This window comes from Rhamphochromis longiceps, linkage group LG10 (assembly GCF_057381845.1).
Source record: "Rhamphochromis longiceps isolate RC_006_pf linkage group LG10, R_longiceps_female_GT1.1, whole genome shotgun sequence".
NCBI classification, from domain to species: Eukaryota; Metazoa; Chordata; class Actinopteri; order Cichliformes; family Cichlidae; genus Rhamphochromis; species Rhamphochromis longiceps.
The window spans coordinates 27,636,146-27,663,192 of NC_140566.1; the positions used below are offsets into that span (position 1 = coordinate 27,636,146).

A 27,047-nucleotide genomic window follows, 5' to 3' on the forward strand; every position below is an offset into this window, starting at 1 on the left:
GATGCACTGCAGATGACAGTCTTGCAGCGTACTGTGTCAAGTCTTAAAATTGTTATTGCAGGATCGTTTCATTAGCGTGTCCCATAAAGTTTGATAAATGCAAATAACCTGATGCTCAAACACATTAATAGAGAATCTGTTTGCTTATGTTTAGTGACAAACCACACAGATCAAATGTTAAAGAAAATACAGTTTAATTAAAAATCTTAATGGCTTAGGCATGAAAACATTGTAACACAATGAATGCCGAGGATATTAAAAACACAATAAATAAAATATCTACATAGACAATAATAAAGCAATGAAGACAGTTTTTTTTAGTAGGCAAGTTCCTGTTGAGAAGGCTAGTTAACATGAATAAAGCGCACGCACACACTCCTTGTTAATCAGCGGATCAGAACCAACACACCGGCCGAGGTTACCGGCGACACTGAGAGAAAGCGTGTGAGACGGAGGAGCCTCTGGCAGTGATTCAGCAGGACAATGAGCCTTGAGTGCGTCATCACACATCAGGACTACAACAGTCCTGGAGTTAGTGCCATTTAGTTGGTTGCCTTGATACAAAACGCCAAGACTGAGTGAAAACAAAGCTGAGGGGACTGAAGACACATTCGTGGTCTCTGTTCTGGGGCAACTCGAGGAAGATGAGGAGGAGGAGCAGCGCACGCACACGTTTTAAGATTCTTTTGGTTTGGGGTGATTAAAGCTGCAACATTTCTGCGGCATCAGACAGCCAGAAAACAGCAGGACAACTCCAGGGTATTCTGGGTTCTTAACAGGATTTACTGGGTTTTTTTTCTGGGGGGCGATCGTGGCTCAAGAGTTGGGAGTTCGTCTTGTAATCGGAAGGTTGCCGGTTCGAGCCCTGGCTTGGACAGTCTCGGTCGTTGTGTCCTTGGGCAAGACACTTCACCCGTTGCCTACTGGTGGTGGTCAGAGGGCCCGGTGGCGCCAGTGTCCGGCAGCCTCGCCTCTGTCAGTGCGCCCCAGGGTGGCTGTGGCTACAATGTAGCTTGCCATCACCAGTGTGTGAATGTGTGTGTGAATGGGTGGATGACTGGATATGTAAAGCGCTTTGGGGTCCTTAGGGACTAGTAAGGCGCTATATAAATACAGGCCATTTACCATTCTCCCCCTTAGCATCAGATTTAGAAATTTAGTAACATTTCTTTTCATTTAGTTCCGTTTGAAGTATTAGGTTTTTGCACTGTCTCCAAATCCAGCAGCACATTTATTGGGGGTGGGAGATCCTAGTGTCTGATAATTACGAGAAACATTTTTCAGATAAAGTTCATGTTTAATATAAGTCAATCGCCCTTTGCCCTTTCACCCAAATCAGGGTTAAAGTTTGTTATTTTGACTTTAAAAAGTGGAGCTCTCTCTATTCTGAAACACTTTTAAGTCAGTTAAATTTTTTTAATCTAAAAAGGTAAATTTGCATAAACTGTAGTTCTGATATAGTGTTACCATGGTGAAATCAAGAGAGCGCTTGACCTGAAAACAATCTGCAGTAGTTTCCAACACATTTAAATGGTGAATGTGGAGGGGTTATTTTGGCTTGCCTGCTGGCATGTGCAAGTTGTGATGGACAGAAGGCACGTTTACTGTACATGTCGCTGCGGAGGAATGAAAAGGTGACCAGCTGACAGTGAGCTTCCTTTCACTGTCAGGCTCATTTGATTAAACTGGGTTCTTGTCATCTACCTTTAGGACTTGTAAGAACAACAACAAAAATCAGCCTATGGTTTAAATAATATTCATGCAGAAAAACATAAATGTTCCAGATGTTGCAACTCTTTTTGTGTTGTGTTTGGATTCAGATCAGATCACTGTTCTCCTTTAATGTCTTTAATCTGAATCTTTCTTTAGTTTCTTAAGTAGACAAACCAACAGCCCTCATGCAGGTATGACGCTGAATACCACCGATGGGCTCATCTCAGACGCTATAGGTGTGGTGATGCCTGGAAGTGGCAGCTGCTGAATTTTTTGGTCCATTGACAAGAAAATATAACCTGAGAGAAATCCAAACCTTTAAAGGGCTTTTTACGTGTCAATTTGGATATTTTATTGGCGCGTTAAGGACCTAAGATCTCTGTGCACTGAAAAGCAGCAGTTCATAAAAGTATGTATGGGAAGAGTGTTGATCTCACCAGATGTTTACTTCTTAGCAGCTTTTAAAGAGGAGAAAAGGGGAGTAAAACTACACAGTAGCGTACATGAATCAGCGAAGCTGCACATGGTCACAGCAGGAATTTGGAGAAAGTCCCGTATCGTCAACTCAGACATTTTAAAGGAAAGCTAGTATTTGTAATGGATTGCAACACTACAAGTATTACAATCTAAGTTCATCCTTAGTGGTGGTACCAGAGTTTTGGTGTGATGAAGAGCACGCATGCTTGAAATTTTACGCGAAGAAGTTAACGTGTTAGTAAAATTGGAGCAGATTGTTGATTTCTTTGTTTTTTGTACCAAAGTTAAAATAGAAGTCAGAGTCTACGAGTCCCTGTTCAAAGGTTTTGTGACAATTTCAAGCCAATTTATTCTGGGCATTTATTCCCGACCCATATAGGATAAAACAAAACTGATATTTAGTGATTTAAAAATCTGATATCAACAGTTTGTTTTTCTTTCAGCAGCCGAAATAAACAAATTTGTTATGCATAGTCTATACACACACAAATACAGACAATACATGTCATGGATCACTCGTTTACTCTCTCACTCTGCTCAGAACATTCCTGTTGCCAACAGGGAAGTTACAGAGTGCCCTCTGGTGGAAAACTACGAAACATCACGGATAAATCTTTGAAGGATGTTTCGCTCATCTAGTCTTTTCTTTTTAATTTCCATTTAGTAGCAGTTATATAGTACCAAGAGTGAAATATATCTGCAAATAGCTCAAATCAGCCCCCCAAAAATTGGCTTTCTAAGTTTGAAACTAGTGATCAGGAGCGTGTTTAGAGTTACCACTTGCGCATCTAGAAGCTGGCTATACAACACGTTTATCAGACCACCATCCAATGTAAGGTTTGTGCCCCAGCTGCTCTAAATGAACAGTGTTAGTATTTACCGAAATCATCTCCATACCAGTTAATCCACCAGTATAAACAAGCTATTTGATTGAAATTTTATTTTTAATGCTTGAATATAATTATTTTTGTTGTCCATTAATTTGGTTTAAATACAATTTTATTTTTTTTAAATTAAGATGCCACATACTTATTTTCTTGCATTCTTGCACAGAAAGTTTTTACTGGCTCACTGCTATGCCTGAAAAACATGAATTCTGTTCATTATTAACATTATAACTAATAATACAATTTTGTTTTAAAAAGTTTTTACAAATTTCTAAAACATGTTTTAGAAATTTGTTGGCATTTGTGACAGCTGTAATGTGTTGTAAATTGCTTTGACGGATTAATACAATCCTGAGATTTTTGTTGCCTTTCCCCAACATTCCTCCCATGAAGAGTTTTATGAACTGCAGAGTGACTGAAATCCACAAAATGGTCATACAGGACTGTGGACAGATGGAATTACCGCAGCTACATTCGAGTCATATCCAGAATTTAAAGTTAGAGGACGTAAACGAGCTCATCGAAGAATCAGAAAACAGATTTTAATATCTTAACTATGGTAGCTGTATGTAAATATGCTGCAGGAAACCTAAAAATATAAAGAAAATCCACTCTATGGAATGTCTGTGAGGATGGAGGAAGCGTGTCCTTTAGCATCTGCTCGTTACATATAACCTGGCTTATTACTGAGTACCTGAGTCCACGTGACTTCACCCCACTTTCAGTTTTTTGTTTTTTGCTTTAGGCTTTAGAGTTTGATGTGATTTCCCAGTGAACTGAGTGAAGCTGTTCTAAGAGCTTCTTTCGGTTAATAACTAAGAAACTACGAGCATAGAGAGAAGCTTTGCGACTAAATAAACCAGCCTTCAGTGTCGGGCCACCTCTAGCGGTGGCAGGAAACGATGGAATTAAAAAGAACTCAAACTCAGCCATTGTTAGTACTACGCACACCACAACACATTATGAGAGTACTTAAACATTAAATTTGTTATTTCATCATAGAACTATCACCGAACCTGGAGCTGACAGACGGCAACTGAATTGTGTTCACCTTGTCAGATACCATCGAAAACGGAGCGAGCCACAGCGACGCGTACGACATCGAAGCCCTGCAATACTGCACCGCGACTACACGTTCACATTCATCAGCACGAGCACGACTGCCACACAGTTAATCACCAGTTTCAGACCGTATCGCTACATATTCGTACGCCACGATTTGCAAAGAAGCCAGTAAAAGCACCAGACCGAGCGGCTGCAGGCAGTGGGACGCCCAGTCGGACACGACTATGTGCGGGGTACCTTCGCTGAACAAAGTCTGCACGGCTTTAACACTTAGCTTAATGAGAGCGTGCACGCAGACTGAGGGGAGACACTGCCGCAGCATTTAACTAACTCAGCGAATCACAGCAGGGTCACAGCAAGCCCATTTTAAAGGCTCCGATTCTCCATTTATGCTGTGTTCAGGTCATATCGGACTTACAGTTGACCTCTCACCTTTAAGGCCAAAACCCTCAATCTCCAAATGAATATTACAAGTAAAAGAGATTCTGAGACTGTAATTTCAGCCGCTTGACATTGTCTTTAACAATAGTCCCCCCACCCCACCCCACGTTGCTGTTTTCCCACTACAAATGACTTTGGATGAGATATAACATGAACGCAGCATCATCCCTCAGAGTAAAGCCTTCTGAAAGTACTTGTGGCCCTGCAGGAAAGTGCTTGGTAAATGATAATGGCACAGAGTGGAGAGAGACGAGACAGAGGATGAGCCTGCGCAAAGTGACTATGTGGCGATGTGCGCTGTGGAAGGGATGGAGACAAACTCGCGCAGGATGTTCTTGGCCGTCTCGAGGTTGTTCTGAGCGATCATCAGGGCCTTCTGGATGTCCTGGATGGAGTAGCCTTGGGATATGAGGCATTCAATCTCCCCGTTTAGGGCCAAGCTTCCAGGACCTGAAGGAGGAATAGTCGGAGGTGGAACAGGGGAGGCAGATGAGGAGGGGCCAGGGAGGTCTGGCGGCGGCGGAGGTGGCTCGCGGTTTAACGGACGAGGCCGTCGGTCAGAGTTGGCTCGCCGCGGGAGAGGTTTTGGGGGACGTTCGGGGTCGCCGCCTGCTACAAACATACCTGAAACAAATGAGAGAAAATGAAAGAAAAATAAGAAACGTGATGAGTCAAATACAAAATAAACACGTCAAATACACATTTACATTGACACATGAGCACTGATGAGTAGATGATTTGTGGGAAAAATAATTTAATATTTGCCTTTATAACCAGACATTTGCTAACCTGAAACATCTGAGAAACAGAAACATTTAAGAAGTCCTTAAAAACTGTTAAAAGTATCCGCACTCTGAAAAAACTAAAACACTGGATAAATCATCTGTAACAGTCTGTGAAAGGCAAAGAAACAGCATGTGCCACAGAAATAAAACTTGCAGGAAAAAAGGCCTTTAGGTTATCACTGACATTAAAGTTCTGGCTTCAAAATAACTGTTACCAAGCAAACTGCCAAGCAGTGACACTTGCTCCTAGAATGAATGTGGCTTCCTAACAGAAGGCTGATTGGTCCAAACTACCTGTAGTTCATCTAGAAGCACATAGCTTCAAGCCTGGCACGATGGATTCTGTTGCAACTTTGACCTCATGAATCGCCTGAGCAGTTTCACAAGCTGGCCTGACATGCAGCACTATGTGTTAGAGTATCTATGAAAGCAATTTCCATCACTGACTTCAGTGTGGTTAAAGCAGTAATTTGCTGAAGCCAAAGTTAAACAAGAAGTTTCAAGTTACATTCATGTAGCCTAATTACTTCTCAAATTAATATTCATTTGTCCACCACTACAGAGTCTAACTAAAACTACTTTTCTGTTTGGACTTTTTGATTTTTCTTTAATTGTGATTAGCTTCAATGCCAAAAAAATTGTTTGGCACTTTTTGTTTTATTTCCAGCCTGAGGAAAAATGCTCAATAAAACAACATTAATAGCGTGGACAACAGAGAACTGGATGTCACCGGTTTGTTCGTGCATCATCTTGAAGCCCCAAGCTGAGCATACTGGTGATCACTATTAAAATATAAATCACGCTGTGTTCAGTACGACGTAACTAATGACCACAACTCCCTTTTTGAAACCAGAAATTTCGCCACCTGCTGATCATTAGAAATTAAAAAAGGGGGGAGAAAAAAAACAAAACAAAACAAAACAAAAAAAAAACCCCACACATACTGGGATCTACTGCAGAGTCTATGTTGAGATTACTGAAGGCTGAAGAAGGGCCGCCGATATCTGACAGGGCTCTTCTGGCGGGGGCAGGAGGGACCACTGGTCTGGGAAAGTCATACTCGTAAACATCCTCCACACTGGCCTCCTCCTTTTTGTCCGGCGGAACAGCTGAATGCTGAGGAAGGTCTTGGAGGGGGAAAAAAAAAGTAAATAAAAATGAGGTTTTACACTGATATTCTTAATTCTGTGATGTCAGTTTATCCACTACTACTAGAACAAATAGTCCGATTACTGTTAGTAATCCACAATGATCAAGCACTTCCCATACACTGAAGTGAGAAACTGAGAACGTTACCCAGCTCAGAGTTCTGTGTCGTCTCCGACGAGCCAGCCTGGGCCTGGATGTTACACATGGATTCGTAAACCTGGGGGTCCTCAGAGTCACTGTCCCCCACCTCACTGCAGGCACACAGCGAGACGGAGAGAGATAGAGGAATCATTTAAAGGGGAACAAACTGTGCTTATTTTCATTTAAAGAATCTTATTCTTGGACTCAAATAGTTTTCCATGATTTTAAATAAATAAATAAATAAATAAATAAATAATGCCATTTATACTTTCAGGCCACCGTCCCCTTAAAGTCAGTTTTCTTCTGATAGGATGCCCCTTGCAAACAGCAGGTTTGAACTGTAGGTGGTTGGGGACAGAGCAGTGTGCCTGGAAAGTCTGCATCCTGAGCCCCTTACACTTAACTCATAATCTGAAATTTTGTCTAGTTACCATGGTAACACTACATGACCAAAATAAACAAAAAGAAAGGAAAAAGTATTAGAAGCAGATTTTGAAAAGGGCCATTGTTGGCGATCCTTTATGCCTGACTCTTACACAAACTAATCCTCACAGAGAAAGTAATATTCTCAATGACTGAATCTACACTTTGTAAGCTAAATCACCAAACCTCTGATCAAAAACTCATCATTTCAGTGTGCTAACATCACAAATAGACCGCTAAACATCTAGCTCTACTTCAAACAAAAATCCACCAATCACACAGAGGTATGAATGCTTCCAAATATTACACATTTTAAGCCTAATTAGTCATGCATGGACCCAGTGAAGGCATCTTTGTAGGCTCACACCACAACTTTCAGCTCTCGAGTTTTAAAATTTAAGCAGATTTCCTATCCATTCGAATTCCCTACATTTTAGACACTTTCATCATTTTAATCAAAGAGACAAGCTGAGATGCAGCTGCCGTCATCTTCAAGCAATGCCCTTTAAATTATTTAAGGAGGTGAAAAACAGCAAGTAAGTGAACGAGAGTTCTGTCTAAGGAATGGGAACCTCGAGAGCACCCTGCTGGACAAAATACACAGCTTCAGATTTGAGGGTTGCATTACTGTGTGTCAGACTATCCCTTTAACTTGTTTATAGACCAACTTCCTCACTTTTCACTCTACGAACTGTTTGAAATTCACTTGTAACCTTTCCCAGCGAGATTTTTCTCTGCAATTCACTATACAATTACATAACCACACACATAAGCACATTTTATTACCTGCTGGAAGGTCTGAGCATGTTTGTTGATCTGCTGGTATTTCCAACAACCCAACATCTATATTTTTCCCTTAAAGACAGCGCCATATAGTCCTGTTCCAAAAGACAGCACACCCTGGAGCTTCAAGTCATCTGACCTGATCTGGTGTAAAGTTCTTCCTTTTACACTATACATACTCCATTAATAAGATGACAGTGGGACCAATTGTGTCATTTTTATGCTCCCTTTGGGTCTGATTTTCTTTCACTTGTAGTCTAAATCCAGTGTTGTCTATTTTTTTCCTTACACTGTGATACTTTCAATGCTGTTAAGCTGTGTTCTTCTTCTGGTCATTGATTATGTTTGGCCTTTAAAAACTGAGTCAGAATACTAAAACTAATCCAGAAACCTAAAAATATGGGAAATAAATAGCCCACATGTTAAGTGTCAATACGTTCCAGCTGCGGAGAAGCCTTTAGAGGTCATTTTCCTGAAAAACATTCTTCTAATAGAAGCAACTTCATCCCCCTTGCTGTTCCGTTTACCTGATGTCATTGTGGTTGTTTCCCTGGGTTGGTGGTGGGGGCACCAAGGAGCCTGTTATTACCCATGGGGCACCGGAAGCTGGAAGGGATGTGGGACTCATGTACTCATTATCTTCACCGTCTGACGACAGCTTCTCCCCGCTGGACACCGCTGACCCTGGCAACGACCTGAGCAAAGGTAGACATCACAGAGCGTGTTTTTTCTCATCAGTCGTAAATGACAAATTTGAGAAATCCTGAAGGAGACACAAAACGCAAACACACTGACAGTTTTTTTTTTTTTACTAGTTCTAGAAATATATGAAAGGCATCATTTTGATAGATCAGAACACTGATGTGGCTCTACATTACATCACCAAAACAAATGTTAAGAACGCTGCTGGCAAGGTCGAAGAAAGATGGAAAAATATCCATTCGCTCCTCATCAGTTCTTGTCTCACTACATTATTTCCTGTCTACTACACCTTAGTGCAGCCAGGCAGTACACAGCATTGATCGCCGTCTGCGGTTTGCTCCCCTCTGCGCCGGCTCCGTTGCTCTGAGGGATGGACGACGGGGCCTTCGTTGCAGGGCGTGGCACCATGTAGTTGGCTGCCCAGGCTGGCTGGTCCGGGGTGGAGGGGAGGGGTCTCCTTTGGAGTCTGGATTCCTGGCCGACCAGGGAGGGGCGCTCCGGTGGGGGAGGAGGGGGCAGCTCTCTCAGTGCTGGAGGCAGAGGTAGAGGCTTGTCCCTGTGAGTGGCTACCATCTGGGTCAGAAGACACAGTACAGGATGTTTTTTGTTAGAGATGTGAAGACTCAAGTACACACACACACACACATCCTATTTTGGTATTAACAATAATTGTGTTAGCAGGGCTGGCAGCACACTGGAGGTTTAATAAAAAGGCGTGACTATTAATCTTTAAGTCACACGCAAACAATTGAGCAGTTGTGAATACCAACACTTAGCCAATTCACATAATTTCCAGGAATCTGCAGCCACATTAACACATGATTATTTTTGACTATCAAATGGACATCTGACACACACTGTGGTAACTTCAAGGCTTCTAGGAAATATTGACTAAAATATACTTGGGCTCATTACAGCTTTATCTCACAGGCTCTTTTGATCACAACTAAAACTATAAATGCTCTTTTCTAGAGAAGATATTCATTAGATATTTATATCGTTAGCCATTCATATACATTCATTTATTGATATAAAAAGTGAGTTAAAGCTGGTAATAGGAGGTGGTTAGTTTGTGATATTACTCTGACCTAAATGTACTGCTCTTGTAATGAAGTTTGCGTCCCAGCAGCAGGTGTTGGCCTTAACACTTTGCATATGACTTCCATATGATTAAGCAGTTATTACTTCTGGTTCAACTGTATGTTTGCACAGGGCTCTTCTTATAGGCACTATTCAGAGGGAAAATATTTCAGTGACCGGTAAGTCTTGAATGCACCTTTGGCCAATGCAAGTGTTTTTCTAAAAACTATTTTTCCACCCTTTGAATTCTTTTCCACAGCTAGTCGGTCTCAAAGTCTTTTGTCTTTAGTGCACTCAGGCGTGTACTTACTTTGGCTGTGGCTCCCTGACTCAGTGCACTAAGGGAGGTAGAGGACCTCTGCTGTAAGAGGTCCAGTCGCGGAGGCACCGGAGGCAGCTGAGACACTGGAGATGGAGGGCGCTCCACCTGCACACCCACACATTGATTTACAGATTTTGTAGCAGATGAAGTGCTTGTAATATTCCTCAGCGATATTTACACGATAAGGATCACTCAAATCACCTTTCATTCCTTTTCTGATGCTCTGCTTGAACTTGAGCAGGTCATCTTGACCATATCTATTAGCTAAATTTACTGAGTTGTTGTAGCAATTACCTGATTAATTATGTGCATTAATAAGCAATCGAACAGCTGCGTCTAATAAAGCACCCAGTGAGCGTCTAAATATATGTACGTGCTCGTCTTACTTTGGTGCAGGCCAGCCTGCTCATGACAAGTTGCTGGTCTTCCAGCCGATCATCCTCTTCCTCTTCGTTGCCTGCGGCTTCTGCTCTGCTCGACCCCTGGAAACCAGCAAAGGAAGCCCCACTGGCCTTCGGGTGAAAGGGGTCCACTACAATAGGCTCCGTGCCTTTAATCTCACATCGGCAAAACGGGCAGCCCTGACCCTCCGATTCCTGAAATGCACACACACAGAAAGACACAGCAAGGTTAGGAGGTAAAGGTAAAGGAGCAGACTGAAGCTTTCATCATTTGTAAAAGGCTTTGCTTTGATTTAAACCCAAATTACAGCTGCAAGTCTTTTCAAGAATGAAAGCTGAAGGAGGAAACCATGAAAACTACCACAAAAAGAGTCAACCTGGATAGGATGAATTATAATGTAAATAAAACTGAAGATGTCAAATAAATGTTGTACATCAAAGATCTGCAGAAGGAGCACTTCAATAAAAACCATGTCTAAAGAACTCTGCAGTCATGCTGCGATTAATTAATCTGTTAAATTAGCCCGGAGAGCATTTCTGTCGTGAAAGCAGAGTAGTGAGAACAACACGACTGTGCTTGGGAAGACAACGATTATATTGTTCGTCTGATGTCAACCACAATCAAAATAAATTCCATATAAGGAAGTCTAAAGTCCAAAGTCCATCAAGAATAAACAGCACATCAAATTAATTCACTTAATCACTCACTCATGGCAAACAAGTCCTTTGTGTCACTCTTAGCAAGTCTATGTTCCCAGCCAGTAAAGTCTATTTAATCTTTTATGTTTGAAGAGGAAAAGTTGTTAGTTGTTAGTAACAAGAAGGATTTTATTAAAGGAAGTACAAAAAGAAAGTGCTTCAGCTTCACTGACTGTAAGATCACGTTAATAAAACAATAAAGTTACAGCTACACGTGACCTCGGTGCGTTGGTCCAGTCGTCACCTTGTTGTGTTTTTATCAGCACCCTCGTTAACCTGATCTCACTTTAGATTTATTCTTAGTGCCGATTGGCTGCTGAAGCTTGATGGTTAGTAACTGGAATCTCTGTCCCTCCCCTCTGCCTTTCTGTTGCTACAGGCCTGTTTTTTGATTTTGTTTTTGGTTCTTAGTTAAAAAAGGAAGAAAAAAAGTAGTTTAGGGGTGACGCCTGAAGCAGACAGTCTGGTGTGGTTCGTTCATGGTCTCCTTCCTCTTTTGTTTGTTTGTTTTAGCCGGAGTTCTTTTGCTTCCCTTTGTTTCACACTTTCATTATTAAAACTCAGCAGCACTGTGGGATCTTATGGCTCAAAGAACCGAACGTATAAGTTTGGGGACTGCAACAGTTACACTGAGGAACATGACACGACTCCTCTACTGCAAGAACTACTACTAATAATTTTTTAAAAAAAGAAAAAAGACATTATACTTAAGTTTAAACATGCAGATCAGAGAGTGGAGTAAAACACTTGCAATCTGAAAATGAATCTAAATCAAAGACTTATTATTAATTGACCTATTTAAAAAGGCACCATTGAACACAAAAAACTGAATTTAAAGAAAATTCTACAGCAGGAAAAAGAAGATCCCTGTCAGGATTTATCGAGCTGCTTCAAATCAGTGTAATAAAAGTTTATAGTTTAAATGGAGAGGTGGCAGATAAGGTCATACCTGCCAGGCGGTCAGACACGAGGTGCACATCAGGTGTCTGCACGGCTCGATCTTCACATCCTTGTCGTTCTCTGCACAGATCTTACAAAGCTGGAAAGTAGAGCCCATCTCGCAGTAGAGTTCGTACTGCTCCTACACAGAGAAACGAGGGAAAGAGGGAGACCGTTCAACACCGGCTGCTCATGTTACTCTCATCCTGTAGAGATTTATTCCTAAAAATCTGTCATTTTATGCATCTGTATTTGTTCTCTGCATTAAAAACATGCACGCACATGAGAAACAAACCTGAGTAACTTTGATGTGATCCTGTGGAGACGGTTCACACAACCCTGTCAGGTCTGGGTTCTGTGCACGGCCATCTGGGAAAAGATAGCTGGAGAACCACGGCGCACAGAAACGCAACCAAGTCACGAAAAAAGGGTCAGTTTCAGATTTTATAAATCAACAGTAAGAAACAACAACCTCGCCATGTTTTTACAATTCATCGAGGCTGCCAAACAATTTCTCATTATAAAATCCTTAAAAAACAACAAAACAGGTCTGTTTCTCTGCAGGATGACACAAACTAGTTAATTATACATCGATTGTGACACCATTTTATCCACACTCTCCAACCTGTTCCTCGTAAGGTTTTTTGTTAAATTTTGAGGAACTACTACAAAGACTCCACCCTCCACACTATTAATTCAGTAACCTAAAGTAACATGTACTCAGCAGGCTGAAAGACAATACCCTCCCCTGACAGCTTGCAGTTTAATAGTGCTATAAATCGACACTAAATACTAGTTCATTGACCCCGATGATATGCGACTCACAATCCCTCTCTGTATCCATCAATGAGTGCTTGGAAGAGTGGTTTGTTATGCGGGATGGTCTGCAGGATGTTCCCATCAGCTGTCACATAGCCAATTGCCCACTGGCCCAGCCGAGTGCAGCTCAGCCTGAAGATATAGCTGTGGGAGAGAGTTATTTCAACCAACAGCTACAAACTCCTGCAACAAAATATTTAATACAGTAGGAATTTCCCCCCAAAAGTATTATAGGATATATCTGATCTGTGAGGCCTACCTGCCAGGTTTGTGGATGAACCTGTGCAGTCGAGCCTTCACCTCATCGTAGGTTAAGAAGGCCATATAACCAGGGTGTGTAACAGCCAGGCTGTTCCAGTTCCTTAGAAGAGATGACCATGGCTGCAAGACAGATTCACAAATGCAAACATTTTATTTATGTTGTGTACATCGGCTGTTTTGAAGTTGAATTCACAACAAAAATCAGGTATGAGACTATAATGCATATAGGACAGAAGATCTGTTTGCAGCAATAAAATTACAAACACCAACTCTGATCGCTGGCAACACTACAGAAAAACATATGCGAGTGGGTTCAGACCCTGCTGCTGCATTTACACAGGAGAGACTAAGCTGGACTCAAATTTAAACAAATAAACAAATTTAAGCGTCCTCATATAATTCACCGCCTTTGCACTTTAATAACATTTTAGTAAACTGTGCAGTTTTACAGTGAACTACTCTGAATGCTTTGTGACGTACCTGAAAGAGCCTTGTAAAGATGTCAAACTCGAAGACAGAGATGTAATCGTTACAGGTGAGGTCGATAGTGGATTTGAGCGCCATGGCCTCCAGACCTGAGCTAATAGGGTGAAACTCATGAAGAGCCTGCCGAAATGTCCTCCATGGCACTATAGTCCTGGGTAGAAGGGAGGGAGAGGAAACAAATGTTTGTTGTGGGAACATTGCCTTTCACTATTAGTTAAGACAGAATTTGGGGTTAAACAGAACCTAAAATGTAATAAAATTGCAGATTTGCTAAGCTAACACCTAGCTAACTAGGCAGCAGACCTTTATAAAGACAACTCTAAATATATACACAGGTGTATTTTTAGTTGACTAAAGGGGACCTGGTATGCTTTTCCTCAAATACACACACTCAACTGTGACTTTATTAGATACGTGTGTTCAACTACTGATTAATACTAATATCTGAGCATGACAGCAACTCAGTGCATTTATGCATGCAGACACATATGTATATGGTTACTAGGGGTGTGGGAAAAAATCGATACTGTGAAGTATCGTGATATTTTGTTTGCTAATAATGTATCGATACAGGGACAGCAGAAATCGATATTTTGTTACAAAAAAAAGTTTTTGTGGAATGGAACATGCTCTGACTTCAGAGCATGTTGATCCTTTTTCTGAGCAAAAGATTAACTTTTTTTTGGCAGCAATAAACATGACAGTTTACTTATTTTAATTTAAGACATTTTTTATTTTAATTAAGTTTAAAACTTTTTTATTTAATGTAAAATTATATTTTGTTTTCATTTACTTTCAAATTCTTCAGTTGCTGAAGGGGCTGCATAGTTTTCATAAATTGCATAGTTCAGAATAGCTATAATTGTACCAGATGGTTGCATTCAGTTAAGTTGGACTAGACTGTAATACAAACCGTTCAGTTTGTCAGCAATAAAACTGACTGAAATGAGAGAAAGACTGAGTGTGAGACTTTGATATTAGATAAAATGAATATTGATAAAGTTTACCTTTATGTACAGAATCTGAATATTGCAAAATATTTTAAAAAATTGCAATAATATCATATAGTGCATTAAGTATTGTGATAATATCGTATCGTGGGATGTATGGTGATTCCCACCTCTAATGGTTACCACTGCCTGCTTAAGTTCAAACTGAGCAGAATGTGGGAGAAAGAGCGATTAAAGGACTTTGAATGGGACATGCTTGTTGGTGCTGCTCTGAGCATTTCATAAACTGCTGATCTGCTGTGATTTTCCCCCCACAAACATCTCTAACATCTTTTGATAGCTGCTTTCAGTAAAATAACATATCTGGTGATACAGCTCCAATCAAACTGGTTTTCTAAACATGACAGTAAGTAACATCCAAGCAATAGCATTCAAATGGCCTCCAGAGTCCAATAGGGAAACCTGGGTATGTGGCAGCAACCTTATGATCCTGTCATGTCACTATAGACCAAAATCAGCAAGGAATGTTTCCAGCACCTTGTTGAATCAATGCCACAAAAATGAAGGCATCTCTGAAGCAAGGTGCCCCTAATAAAATGGCTGGGATGCTCACAGTCAAAGGTTCAAATCATGAGGTCATCTTACGTAGCCTTAACTCATGACCCCAAAACCCAGACCTCCCACTGCTATAAATGCTCAGTTTCAGCGCTTTTGTTGTGTTTTTTTTACTTTGCGTATGTATGTTGCCCATGAATGTGACTATGCTAATATGGTAATCTGACTTCTGTTTAAATCTTTTGTTTGCAAGAGGCAGGAAGCAGTAAGTAAGATAAAACTGCTTGTATCAGCCAGAGATGAACTGGAATCGATGGCCAGCATGACATAAATAAGGATTACTGTGAAATATGAGTCATTCGAGCATCACCCAAGAATAAGAATAAAGAGCTGAAACAAAAACTCACTTGTCCCCGAATGACCTTCTCCAGAATTCAGCAGCATCAGCTTTGGTAATCCTGAAGTTGTCACCCTGAAATAGGCCATTGGGGAAGATGGCTTTTAACTCCGCTAGCATGTGACTGAAGATCAGAGACAGCTTGGTAAGGTTTCGCCTAAGTGAGAGAAAAGGAAGAGAGACAATTAAAGGAAACCGTAGCAACAAGTTAGTTACAGGTATCATCAGCCTAATGTCTTTAGTATTCTATAACGCCATGTTCGGTTTTAAATAAAAAGGGGAAGTTACACTTGCATGCACACAGAAATAGAAGTTTTCAGCAGCCAGACACTTTCGAGTACAAAACAATCAGGCGGAATCAAAGATGGTACCACTCGTCTCGTACATTTCCCTCTCCTCTGGCACATTTTATGGATCTACAGTTAATTTTTTTCCTCTTTCTCAACAAACACAATAGTCAACTGGACATTTTCTTCTTCGCTTTTTTCTTTTTCTGCTGTTGAAACAACTGGTGTTATTTTGTTAAATGCATATAAAGCACTTTCTGTAAAATTACTTGTGGCCGGCTGCACCACCTCCCAGATAAACGAACCCCATTCCTGACAACTCAAGTGTCAAATTTATAAAAATATGTCCACTTAGAGCTGAAATGATGAACATAACTGCAGAAGAAGGGAAGCAATGTTGAAAATTGACATTTACACTTGCGTTTGCTTTACATTTGAAGATAACTGGTTTGAGCAGTCTACACGAAACGCTACTTTTCAGAGGAAGTGAGTCCACCCTCATTGGGGTTGAACATAACCAGTGCGGGTGCATAATCTAGTCCAAACTTGTTTTGCTTTTTTAAACAGTAAATCAGTTTAAAAGGAGGCACAAGGTGACACATGACAAAAAACTGAACCAAAAGTCGCAGACGCATACTGAGCACAGCCAGTTGGGCAACGACTTTTTAAAATATATATGTTTATGACATCGTCTGAGCATGACCTCAGCTTTGAAGGTTCAATTAAAAGGCTTTCCGATGACCTATACATGCATTTGCTAATGCCAACACAGCTGTTTGTGTAGAACATCTTACACTTGATAAAAATTCAGTGCGTAAAAGGAAGGATGAACTTTTGCTTAGCAAAGACTTTCTGAGAAGCAGAGGAAGTACACATGATTGCGAAAGTGCAATCACTTCCCTATAAAGTTCACTTTGCTTCATATGGTTTGATTTAATCGCAGCGATGGAAACTTGTAAGAACATTTCGAGAAAAAAGACAAACTTTTTCAATACTTCAAATTAATATTTACAAAAAGATTGCATGTTTAATGTTATAGAGCTTAAATGACATCAGCAATTCCAGTAGTTTTCTAGTCATTTTAAATGCACAGAGTTAGAGATGTGCAAGCATGCCGCTTTTTTTTTTTTAATCTTTTTAATCATCTGATGGAGAAAAAAAAATAGCACACAAAAAATCTCAGTATGAGTTGTATTTCTTGGGTAGTTTAGAAGGTTTTCATTAAGAACCCATTTTTTATTTTGGTTAAAATAAAAATAAAAAAAGTCAGCCAATGCTGACAGCAGACCTTCAGACAAAGGTGGTCCATTAGTGAAGCTTTTATTCTATTTAGGTAACGATCTTTATTAATGTGATCATCAACATCTGTGCTTTCCAACTATTTCATGTCAAAACAGATGCTGTGAAAAAGCTCAGTTCTGTGCTCCATAGGACAGAGACGGTCTCGAATTATCGTACCATCATGAGCTTAAGGGATTATTTTATTGATAGGAAGCCAAGAAAAACAACGATTAGCTCTTTAACTGTGCCATGATTCAGATACTCCCTGCTTCACAGCTTTTGCATCCTGGCTTTCTGCTGGTGCAATATTCCGTTTCCCCCCACAAAGATGAATCGTTTTGACCAGATATAACGTGCGCCTACCTGGGCTGGGAGTTCTCCTCGTACATCCTCTCCTTGGCCTCCTTAAAAAGGCTCATGGTCTGCTTCGTCTTGTTCGTCAAGTTGTCGATGACCACGCGGAAATACTCATTCTCGCCGAGGATCTCTATTTTGCCCTCATACCTGGACAGAATGGTGCGTAAATGCTGGTAGGTATCCGGCAAAAGGTCTAGGATGTAGGGCGGGCTGTTCTTCAACGCCACCTTGGGGTTCTGGCACAGACGTACCACCTGGACAGAGAACGCAACGGCTCAGAGATTTTTTTATTTTTTTTAACTTGCAAACAACGAAAAAACAAAAAACAATAAAACAAACAGGATTAAAACCTTTAGCTGTGGCAATGCGAGATGCTGCAATGTGCATGTTTCACAAAGTTTGTCTAAGTATGGTACTGGAGAAAAGCCTGAGGTCATTTAAATACAGGACTAACCAGTTTAATACTCAGGGCGCTTAAAGAGACCTCACAGATTTCGTGACAGTTTTCCAGCTAGATCATCAGCTATCGCACGCAAGTTTGGATATGGATGTGTCTATAAATTTTAAGCTCATAAAACTGGGTCACGATTTTTGCAATGTGATGTTACTGGACAAAATTGCCATTCTTACAGATGTCATGGTTTGAAGTTTCAGCCAATATTTCCTAATGTTTATGATGATAATGTTCTTGATAAAGTCTTTTCGGTAATCGGAGAATAATGCGGCACAAGCTGTAGATCAAAGTTTGACCAGGAACTGTTTCTTTAATCTGTGACGGACATTTACTACCCGACTAATCACCTGACAACTAAGGTTACTTATCAAATTGCACTCAATTATGCTCCCATACCCACCAAATAACTTCCAATATATTGTGACCATAAACATGAAATGGCTCATAGTACAATAACACGTTGAATACCTAAAATTTGCATCAACTTCACCAGAAACTTAGCTGTCACTATTCATTTAAGTGCATCTTTTCCCCACGTTGCTGTGGACCAACTGTGCATGCAAGTAGGGTTTTGTTTCTTTTTTGCATACATTTGCACACTCACTCTTTATATCAGATCCAGCCCTTCCCCCAAAGGGCAGGGATAGCTCAGTAGGTAAAGTGGTCGCCCCATGATCGGAAGGTCGGCGGTTCGAATCCACTTAACGGCTACCCTGAGGTACCCCTGAGCAAGGTACCGTCCCTACACACTGCTCCCCGGGCGCCTGCTTAGTGGGCTGCCCACTGCTTCACAGAGTGAATGGGTCAAATGCAGAGAAAAACAAGTAATTTCCCCATGGGGATCAATAAAGTATCCATTATTATTATTATTATTAAACCCTCGGATTCCTCATTTTGCTACTTTGATGGCAATATATTCCCACAATACAACTTTACAGCAAGGCAGTAAAAATTTTCAGCACCCAGCCCTGAAGCATACCACCCAGGTGTGAAAGCTTTTGACCTCAAACGTGCCATTTACAAGCACAGGTGTAAATGAGTCTGCACAGAACACTGCACATGCATGCCGTGGTTCACTCTCTATTATCTGATGCACTGTTACTTCCTACATCAGCTCACTTGCATTAATATCTTGTGAGCTCTTGTCTCACCATCTCTCTGCACTTCCCGCTCATCTGATTTAGTTATAGCCAACTGCAAAAGAAAGTAAATAGGCTGCAATGACTATAGAGAACCTTGCTTTGCCCCTGCAACATGTACACCTCTTCTTATCCAATACTAAATATAGGGTGTCCTCTTAGGGATATGAATGTGACCTAATTCAGGAGAAATGACCCCAATTAGACAATCAGACACCACTGTACTCCAGTTTTAGGCTTCAGGTTTAGACTGCTTTAAAGGTTATTGTTTAAAATTTAAGCCAAAGCACCTTCCTGTGTGGATGTCCTGGAGGTTATTCATGTCATGCAAAGGGAATTAGTGATGATTCAATATAACCGCAGTTTCACGCTAAGTGAAGGAGCATATGGAAAAGTTGAGCTAAATCTTTTTTCAATATGTGAGAAAAGAAAATCAGTTAAAGTGGCCTTGCATTTGTCTCTGATGTCGAGTTACAGACAAAAAGAAAAAAAGTCAAGTAAGAAGTTTTTCGTTTACTGTTTCAAACCCCTTTCTTGTAAAGGATTTATTACCGGAAAACCACTGTCAGTACCTTATCCATGAGTTTCCAGCATTTTTCCACCATTTTCTTGTCGACCACTGCGGGCTGGTGAGGCTGGAGAGCTTGCTGGTGAGGCTGAAAGGCGTCCTTCATCAAGCCGATGAGACCGGCGCCCCTTCTCGGATTTCCGGCCATTAATTCGGTCGGTGACCGGGGGTTAGCCCGGGGCTGGGTGTGGGTGGCTGACAACCGAAGATCAGTTCTTGACACGTTTTCAAACAAAACGATCGCTGTCTTCGTGCCCTGCCTGCACTCAACACTGGTAATAATTTGTCATGCAGAGGCTGTCCATGAGCAGAACAAAAAAGGCAGTGTGTACACTATACGCGATGCAGCTAGCTAACAAGCTACATTTGAAAAGCCACTCAGTTTGATTCCGAGCTCAGGACATGCTCACCGTGTTGCTTAATCTGTCCTCAAAAATAGACCTACCGCCTCCCGGCGACGGCAAGTCAAATCTCCCCCTGAGAAATCAGCCCGGCTTATTATAAACTCGGGGCGTTAATAAGCCACACAGCGCGATTAACAAACAGGTTGAGAAGCGGATCCAGCCAACAGCAAGCCAGCAGCTAAAGTAAACAAGGATGTCCGGCCGTACCTTCAAAGTAAAAGCACGGTCAACAAACACGCAGAACCTGGGAAAATTAAAACTGGCTTAACGTAAATTACCTGTAATAGAGCCAAATAGCCAAAGTTATAATAATTAACTGAAACTAAACTAAGAACTAAATCTAAATGTAAAAAAAAAATTAACTCAAAAAAACAAAACAAAACTAGACTATGAGTCAACTGCTTTAAAAAAATGTTTTTACTGTAATATTCAGTTCACTATGATATATTAATTTTCCCTCAATCTTGCACCCCCCATATGCTTTCCACATAATACTAATTAAAGAGACTGAAACAAAAAAAACTAAACTAAAACTAAACATTTTTAGAAAAATAAAAAGCAAAAACGAAACAAGAAAAAAATTGAAAATATAAATCAATTATAACTCTGCTAACAGCTAAAATAGCATTTAAATTAAGCTGCTGTTTCAAGTAAATTGCCATTTATTCAAAATCTTTAAAAAATACTGAGCTTACAAGTGATTTCAAAGGACTCAGAAATCCATAACTTTAACTGCTTTCTTTTAAAAATGTATTGTTTAGTAAAGTAATCTCTCCAGTGACAATTCATTTCCCCCAACATGAAAAATGTTATTAGAAATTGCTCCAAACCCCAGCAGAAATAACACTCTATTCAGGAAATACAGAAGACAATAATTCATTTGACCCTGGCTTTTTATTGAAAAGTTCTCTCTTTTACAATATAATTTATTTTTTCCTTTAAATATCACAAAGTAAATCACTAAGCAGCAGCGGCACTACCAATCCCTCTACATCCTGAACACAGTAACAATAAAGGTTTTGTCTTCATGTTTGTAGTCCTTAATCAAATTCATATGTTGCCAGCTGGATGAACCGGAGACGTGTTGTGAATACAGACATCTGTGACCACTGAAGCTAAATGTGTGGATAACGGCAGCAACCTCAAAAACACATTTAGAGAACTGAAAAATAAAAGCTTTGACACCATTGCACATTTCCTGTTTCTTTTAAATAGACAATGACTTCAAGAAGAATGACTTGAACACAAAAACTTTGTAAAGGCAGTCAGTTTTGAGTGTGCGGGCCACATCCTGTTTGTAGTTCTCACTCTGTGTCTGAGAACTCATCGGGAACTGGACAAACTGGGTTTCCGAACAATGACTCGCAGCCACTGCTGATTCAACAAAGCCAGATATTAAAGGGCAGCTATTGCACATGATTGTTTCAGGTGACAGATCTTTTGATTCACTTTTGCAATCAGATTTGTTTTTGTTTTAAGTCATACTTTACTGTTAAATGTTTAACTTAACAATTACAACTGCAGTTCTGAAGGAGAAAAAAAAAAGCTTCAATCCCAACAAGTATATAATTCTCTATTCAGCTTGTCATCAAAGATTTGTCCTTATCATCACAACGTCAAAGATTAGGTTTGTGTCAGTCTCTCTCTACACACACACACATATTTATATGTGTCAATAAAAGCTTCCACTTTTAAACATCTGTAATCTGAGACCGTCTATTTCCAAGAATGACAGAGACAGAAATGCAATTCAGTGCAACAATTCACTTTAAAGGCCATATTTAAAATTATTTTGACACAATAAAAATAATCAAGCTTACTAAATTATTATTATTAAGGTATCTACTCTGGCCATACCATTCACCAGATTTGAACCATTAAAGAGATGTGTAAGGCTGTGCTCTCCATCATCCAAACACTAAATAAGTGTGTATGTATATTTTCTCTCCATTTGTCATAAAACAAAAAGAAAATTGAAGTTTGTGGTGGAATAAAATAATGACATTGCAGCTATTTTAAAACAATTTCTCCCCAACATTTTTTCCAAAGCAATTTGACTTCAGCTTGGCTTCGCAGCAAAGCAGATGTTCAACTAATTAATGCACACAAGCCTCGTGAGCACTGCTCACTGTTTGGGGAGCTGGCACAGATCCAGCAAACAAGCCCTAGGGTGCCTTAAAGGACACATCTTCACAGTTTAAGACAAGTCCAAGTGATTTAGATTGCAGCTCCCTCTGGATCCATCAAATTAGATTAAACCGGAGAGCCTTGGAAGTTCAAGGCGATATTCAACAGCTGGGCTCCGAGGTCTGCCTGCTGCCCTCCAGGCAGGAACTCTGCAGATAGCTCTCTGTAGGTGCTGCAGACTCTACGTATATGAATGTCCTTCCTGTGAATGGCGTGTTTCCATATATGCCGTGCCTCGCCGTATAAAACTACTAAACATCTGCGAGGAAGGTGCACAGCTACATGGACCTCCCCTGTTAGTCCCAGCTCTGGCAGGCCCAGCTCCAGAGACATGGTGAGTGTAGTGTCTGACAACATGTTAATGGTGACTAAGCGCTCCCCCCATAGCCAAGAATCGTCTAAGTGTGGATCAATGGCTGCACCTCGCTCAGGATGATAATCCAAGTTGCACTGCTCCACTGGCTGGAAGGCAGCTAGAGTTGATTCCTGATACATCCGAAGCACAAGTTTATGGCTCAAAGCAGGGAGTCCACTGAAGCCACCCACACGCACTTTCTTTTTCTTGAAGTTCACCTTCGGGCCAAAGTCCTGCAACAATATTGGACTCCATTACTAATATATATATATATATATATATATATATATATATATATATATATATATATATATATATATATATATATATATACACACACACACACACACACACACACACACTTTCCATACTACATATATCAAATAGAAGATAAGAATTTTCTAACCTATACATTTTTAAGTAGCAGAAAGCAATTCTGGTTATTTTATTAATATGATTATCAAAACTGAGACCACAGTCCAAAATGATGCCAAGGTGCCTGACTTGTTCATTGTGTTTCAGAGAAAGGGATAATAAATATGAACAAATTTTCTCTGTCTCTGACTTTTTTGGATTTTTCTATCTTGTCTCTATTCATTTCTAGAAAGATTCTAGACATCCACAAGTTAATGTCATCAACGTAGCTTCATAATTTGTGAACAGGTTTCAGAGGTGTCGAACTCCAGGCCTCGGGGGCCGGTGTCCTGCAGGTTTTAGATCTCACTCTGGGTCAACACACCTGAATCAAGTGATCAGTTCATTACCAGGCCTCTGGAGAACTTCAAGACATGTTGAGGAGGTAATTTAGCCATTTAAATCAGCTGTGTTGGATCAAGGACACATCTAAAACCTGCAGGACACCGGCCCTCGAGGCCTGGAGTTCGACACCTGTGAGTTAGATGATAAGGTTAAAAAGTAACCACTGACAGAATGTTTATTTCTGCAGTTCTAAAAATATTAACTGACACATAGAAACATTTACCCTTTAGTCATGATGAAACCCAATCGAGAAACTGAATCACGAAGCCTTTGAATTAAAATATCACGATCAACAATCAACAGTGTTGAAGGCAGCATGGAGAAGTATGACTCAAACTCTCTGTGAATCACTGTTGATGACCTGAGTAAACTCGGACTGGCACTTATATTGACTTTACAGCCCTGATAATCGCTTCTATAAATCATAGTCTAAACAAAAATGTTTTGTCTGTTTTTATTTGATAACATGCTTACCTGTTTTCTTCGACCGGACTGCGACTCCTTCCACACATCCTGGTCCATCGCACATATGAGCTCCTTCTCTTCCTCTTCTGATATGAAGTTCTCCCACAGAAAGACCCCAGAAAAGGGGAAGGATGCAGCCTGGGCATCTTTTCCAACAGCGAGCCTCGACTGAGGATCGTAGAGGAAATGATGGACAATCTTCACAGAAAGATAGATAAATAGAAAAACATCGTTATTTATACAGTAATGCAAATGTATTCCTAGAATTATTATTATTTTGGCGATGAAATTGACAGTTTGTAGTGAATGCCTTTTTGTTATAATGACAAACGCTGTTGGTAGTGATGGCCCGCTTGAAGCTGACGCTCCGGAGCGTGTGTCGAAAAAAACAACACACTGGTTCAGAAGCACTGTGTCGAGGCTTGCTTCGTTTGGCAAAAGTCACGTGACCAGTGACGTCCGAAGCTTCATTACGCACGTAACTGCTTCGGTACCTGATTCAAACGGATATAAGGAAGTGAATCATCCACGGGATTCGTGGAGTGTGTTGATGGTGACAGATAGCGACGAGGTGATCATTCCACTGACAGATATGGAGCCAGCGAGGAAGAGAGGACGTTCTGGCGTGTGGGAATATTTTGAGTTGATTTTGCTCAATTCATTTTATCTGCCGAAGTGAAAAACTTGAAATGTCCAAAATCATGTTTTCATAATGTAAATATCATTACAGCATATGACTTTAGGAACACTTCCATGTGAATTAAAGCTAATGAAGACTACAACAATGTATTTGACACTATACGTACATTACATTGCTACACAGTTTAGAAAATCATTTTGTTTATTGTTTTTAGGTGATAGTCTGCAGGACCCAGGAATACCTGCATATCTACCAGCTTGCAGTGTGGTTCCTGCACTCCACAGCCTCTTCTGTTCCATGCAAGTGGATTTTCTCCAGGGCAGGAGAAACTATTTCTAAGAAAAGAAACAGACTCAGCCAGCGCACAGTAACACTAATCCTCTTTTTAAATGTAAATAACAAAAGGGCTACCTTACATAGATCATGTTTTTACTTTGCAAGTTCTTGATTAGGGGTGGGTTTTGATTATCGCCTTTCTGATTACAATCCATGCTAAATTGAATAAAGTGATATTGATTCATTAAAATCCCGTGTCGATTTGTAAATTAACGTTATTATGCCTGAAACGCCAGCATCTCAGGTTAAACCTCACAACATGTCGTCAAACACCATACAGCTAAAACAGTAACTAGGAGCAGGTTTACGGATTCTGCATACAAACGTGAACACAGAGCGCGGACCCGACGCGTCAGAATCAGATTTTGATGTGTCGTCGGGTCCGCGCTGTGTTTGCCTCTTTTTTTTTTTCCGCTGGCTTCTGCAGCTGCAGGTTCATAACTCTCTGTTTACATCTCTAATTAAGTCTAACATGTGTCAGCTTTCTTTTAATAGATATGAAATTATGGATATATACTGTTAAATGATCAGAATTGTAATAGTTCTGACTGAGGCAAAACTTTCCAGATTCCAATCAAATTGAATCGGATCCTGTATCGAATCAAAATGATTCTACAAATCAGTGACGATGCAGCCGTACTCAGCTCCCTAAGCATTTTCCCTTTCCAGTTCACAATCAGTCCCACCCCTAGGTCAAAAATATGTATAGGAATTGGCCTAATCTAATATTTTGTATGAACCTGTCCAGCTGTCCAGTGATTAAACGACAAGTAGATGGAGGCAGGACTTCACAGCAGGGGCATACTCCATAATGTGCTGTGCATTCTCATATGTATATTATATATATTGCTCACTTATTGTATTTACCAACATCAAGGAGTTATGAGCAAAGAAAGGCCACACCATAGTGCATGTTTAAATAGGGAAAGTTTATTGATCAAAATGTATTACGCAGATACGCATTACATTTTTTTCAGCCCCCCAATCGAGAAAACAAAACCAATTACATGTTCAAAGCAACGGAACGGTGGCCCAATATCAGAGAGAACTCCACTCTTGAGTGAGCAGTGATAATTGAGCAGTCCGTTTTATTTTGCAGATTCAAGCTGCTCTTCAAAATTTTCACCACCAGATGTCACCGGAGAGGACTGTGTTGAAAAGCTTCGAGTAATGAACCGTTTTTCAATACAAGCTTCAGTGCTTCGGAAAGCTTCATTTGGCCATCACTAGCTGTTGGCACACATTTATAACCGCAGTAATATCCCTTTAATAAGGATGGAATGTCCTCAGAGGGCACCCGTAGCTTGTTGTGTGTGCGATGCTGTTAGCAGTATTTGATTATTTTTTTAACTGTTATAAGCACAATATATAAGTATTCTGTTGGAAAACAGTACCTTTGATTCACTCGCCTCCGGTTGTACTTTCTCTTTCAACCCTTCGCAAACGAGACACCGGCGGACACCTTTACAAGCGCATGAAGGCACGTCGTCACTGGTGTCGGGAGCCATCATCCTGCATCTTCTTCTTGTGTCAGGAAGAGGCAGCAAACGAAAACATTTTTTATCGACACCTAGCGGAGAATGCGGGTATTTTCAGGGTTTGAGAATTATCCAACCAAAGCTAAAAGAGGATGCAAATAAGAAAGCACATTTCTGAATATAAAAAATACACACACACACACACACACACACACACACACACACACACACACACACACACACACACATATATATATATATATATATATATATATATATATATATATATATATATATATATATATATATATATATATATATATATATATATATATATATATATTTATTCATATATATATATAGAGAGATTGTTGATCGTGATATAAGGGTAAATGTCGGGAGTGGCTGCCTTAAAAATCTGCCCTCCAACTTTTATGTCCTTAAAATACTTGTAAAAACTGTTTGCTTGTTTGTCCAAAAGCCTCTTATTGCCTTTGTTTTCTTAGAACAGATAATGGTACAATAAATAATTTTAAAGTGTTTTTGCGGATATTTTGTTGACTCCGTTAACATATAAGAGATTTTCATATACTTCAGTGCCACCCTGCCTAGACCTCTTGCCCCTCCTTGCCGTTCTGTTAAAGTCTTCATTGTTCATTGCTCTAAACTGGGAGTGCCAGAATGAATGCATTTCAGGGGCTACAGACAGCATAATCTACTCTTCAGTTCTAGACCCTTTCTTTTGAACCACATCCTGAAAATGTTCTGAGTGGTGATTAACGGCACAACTTCAACTAAATCATTCAAAAATGACATGAATTTTACCTTTTTTGTTTTATCACATTGGAACTATACAAAAGCA

The 27,047-nt window shown here is 40.2% G+C and overlaps 2 protein-coding genes across 3 annotated transcripts; both read right to left on the reverse strand.

Annotated features, from left to right (window-relative positions):
• Nucleotides 1-1,127: 1,127 nt before the first annotated feature.
• Nucleotides 1,128-20,148, reverse strand: LOC146661136 (E3 ubiquitin-protein ligase CBL-like). Its single transcript, XM_085421201.1, has 15 exons — nt 19,566-20,148; nt 17,407-17,654; nt 15,486-15,632; nt 13,568-13,724; nt 13,086-13,207; nt 12,833-12,970; nt 12,303-12,390; nt 12,018-12,149; nt 10,355-10,564; nt 9,957-10,073; nt 8,856-9,139; nt 8,392-8,559; nt 6,665-6,768; nt 6,313-6,495; nt 1,128-5,207 (listed from the first exon to the last, which is right to left on the reverse strand). Exons 1-15 carry the CDS (start codon nt 19,707-19,709, stop codon nt 4,864-4,866), a joined length of 2,586 nt encoding a protein of 861 aa, XP_085277327.1. The 5' UTR covers nt 19,710-20,148; the 3' UTR covers nt 1,128-4,863.
• A 692-nt stretch (nt 20,149-20,840) lies between these two features.
• alkbh4 (alkB homolog 4, lysine demthylase) lies at nt 20,841-26,235 on the reverse strand. 2 transcript variants are annotated; one of them, XM_085421203.1, is made up of 4 exons: nt 26,102-26,230; nt 24,613-24,706; nt 23,741-23,929; nt 20,841-22,740 (listed from the first exon to the last, which is right to left on the reverse strand). In XM_085421203.1, exons 2-4 carry the CDS (start codon nt 24,616-24,618, stop codon nt 22,219-22,221), a joined length of 717 nt encoding a protein of 238 aa, XP_085277329.1. In that variant the 5' UTR covers nt 24,619-24,706; nt 26,102-26,230; the 3' UTR covers nt 20,841-22,218. The 2 variants fall into 2 exon arrangements, with proteins under 2 accessions (XP_085277329.1, XP_085277328.1); XM_085421202.1 differs by lacking the exon at nt 24,613-24,706 and having other exon boundaries at nt 26,102-26,235.
• Between the last annotated feature and the right edge of the window lie 812 nt (nt 26,236-27,047).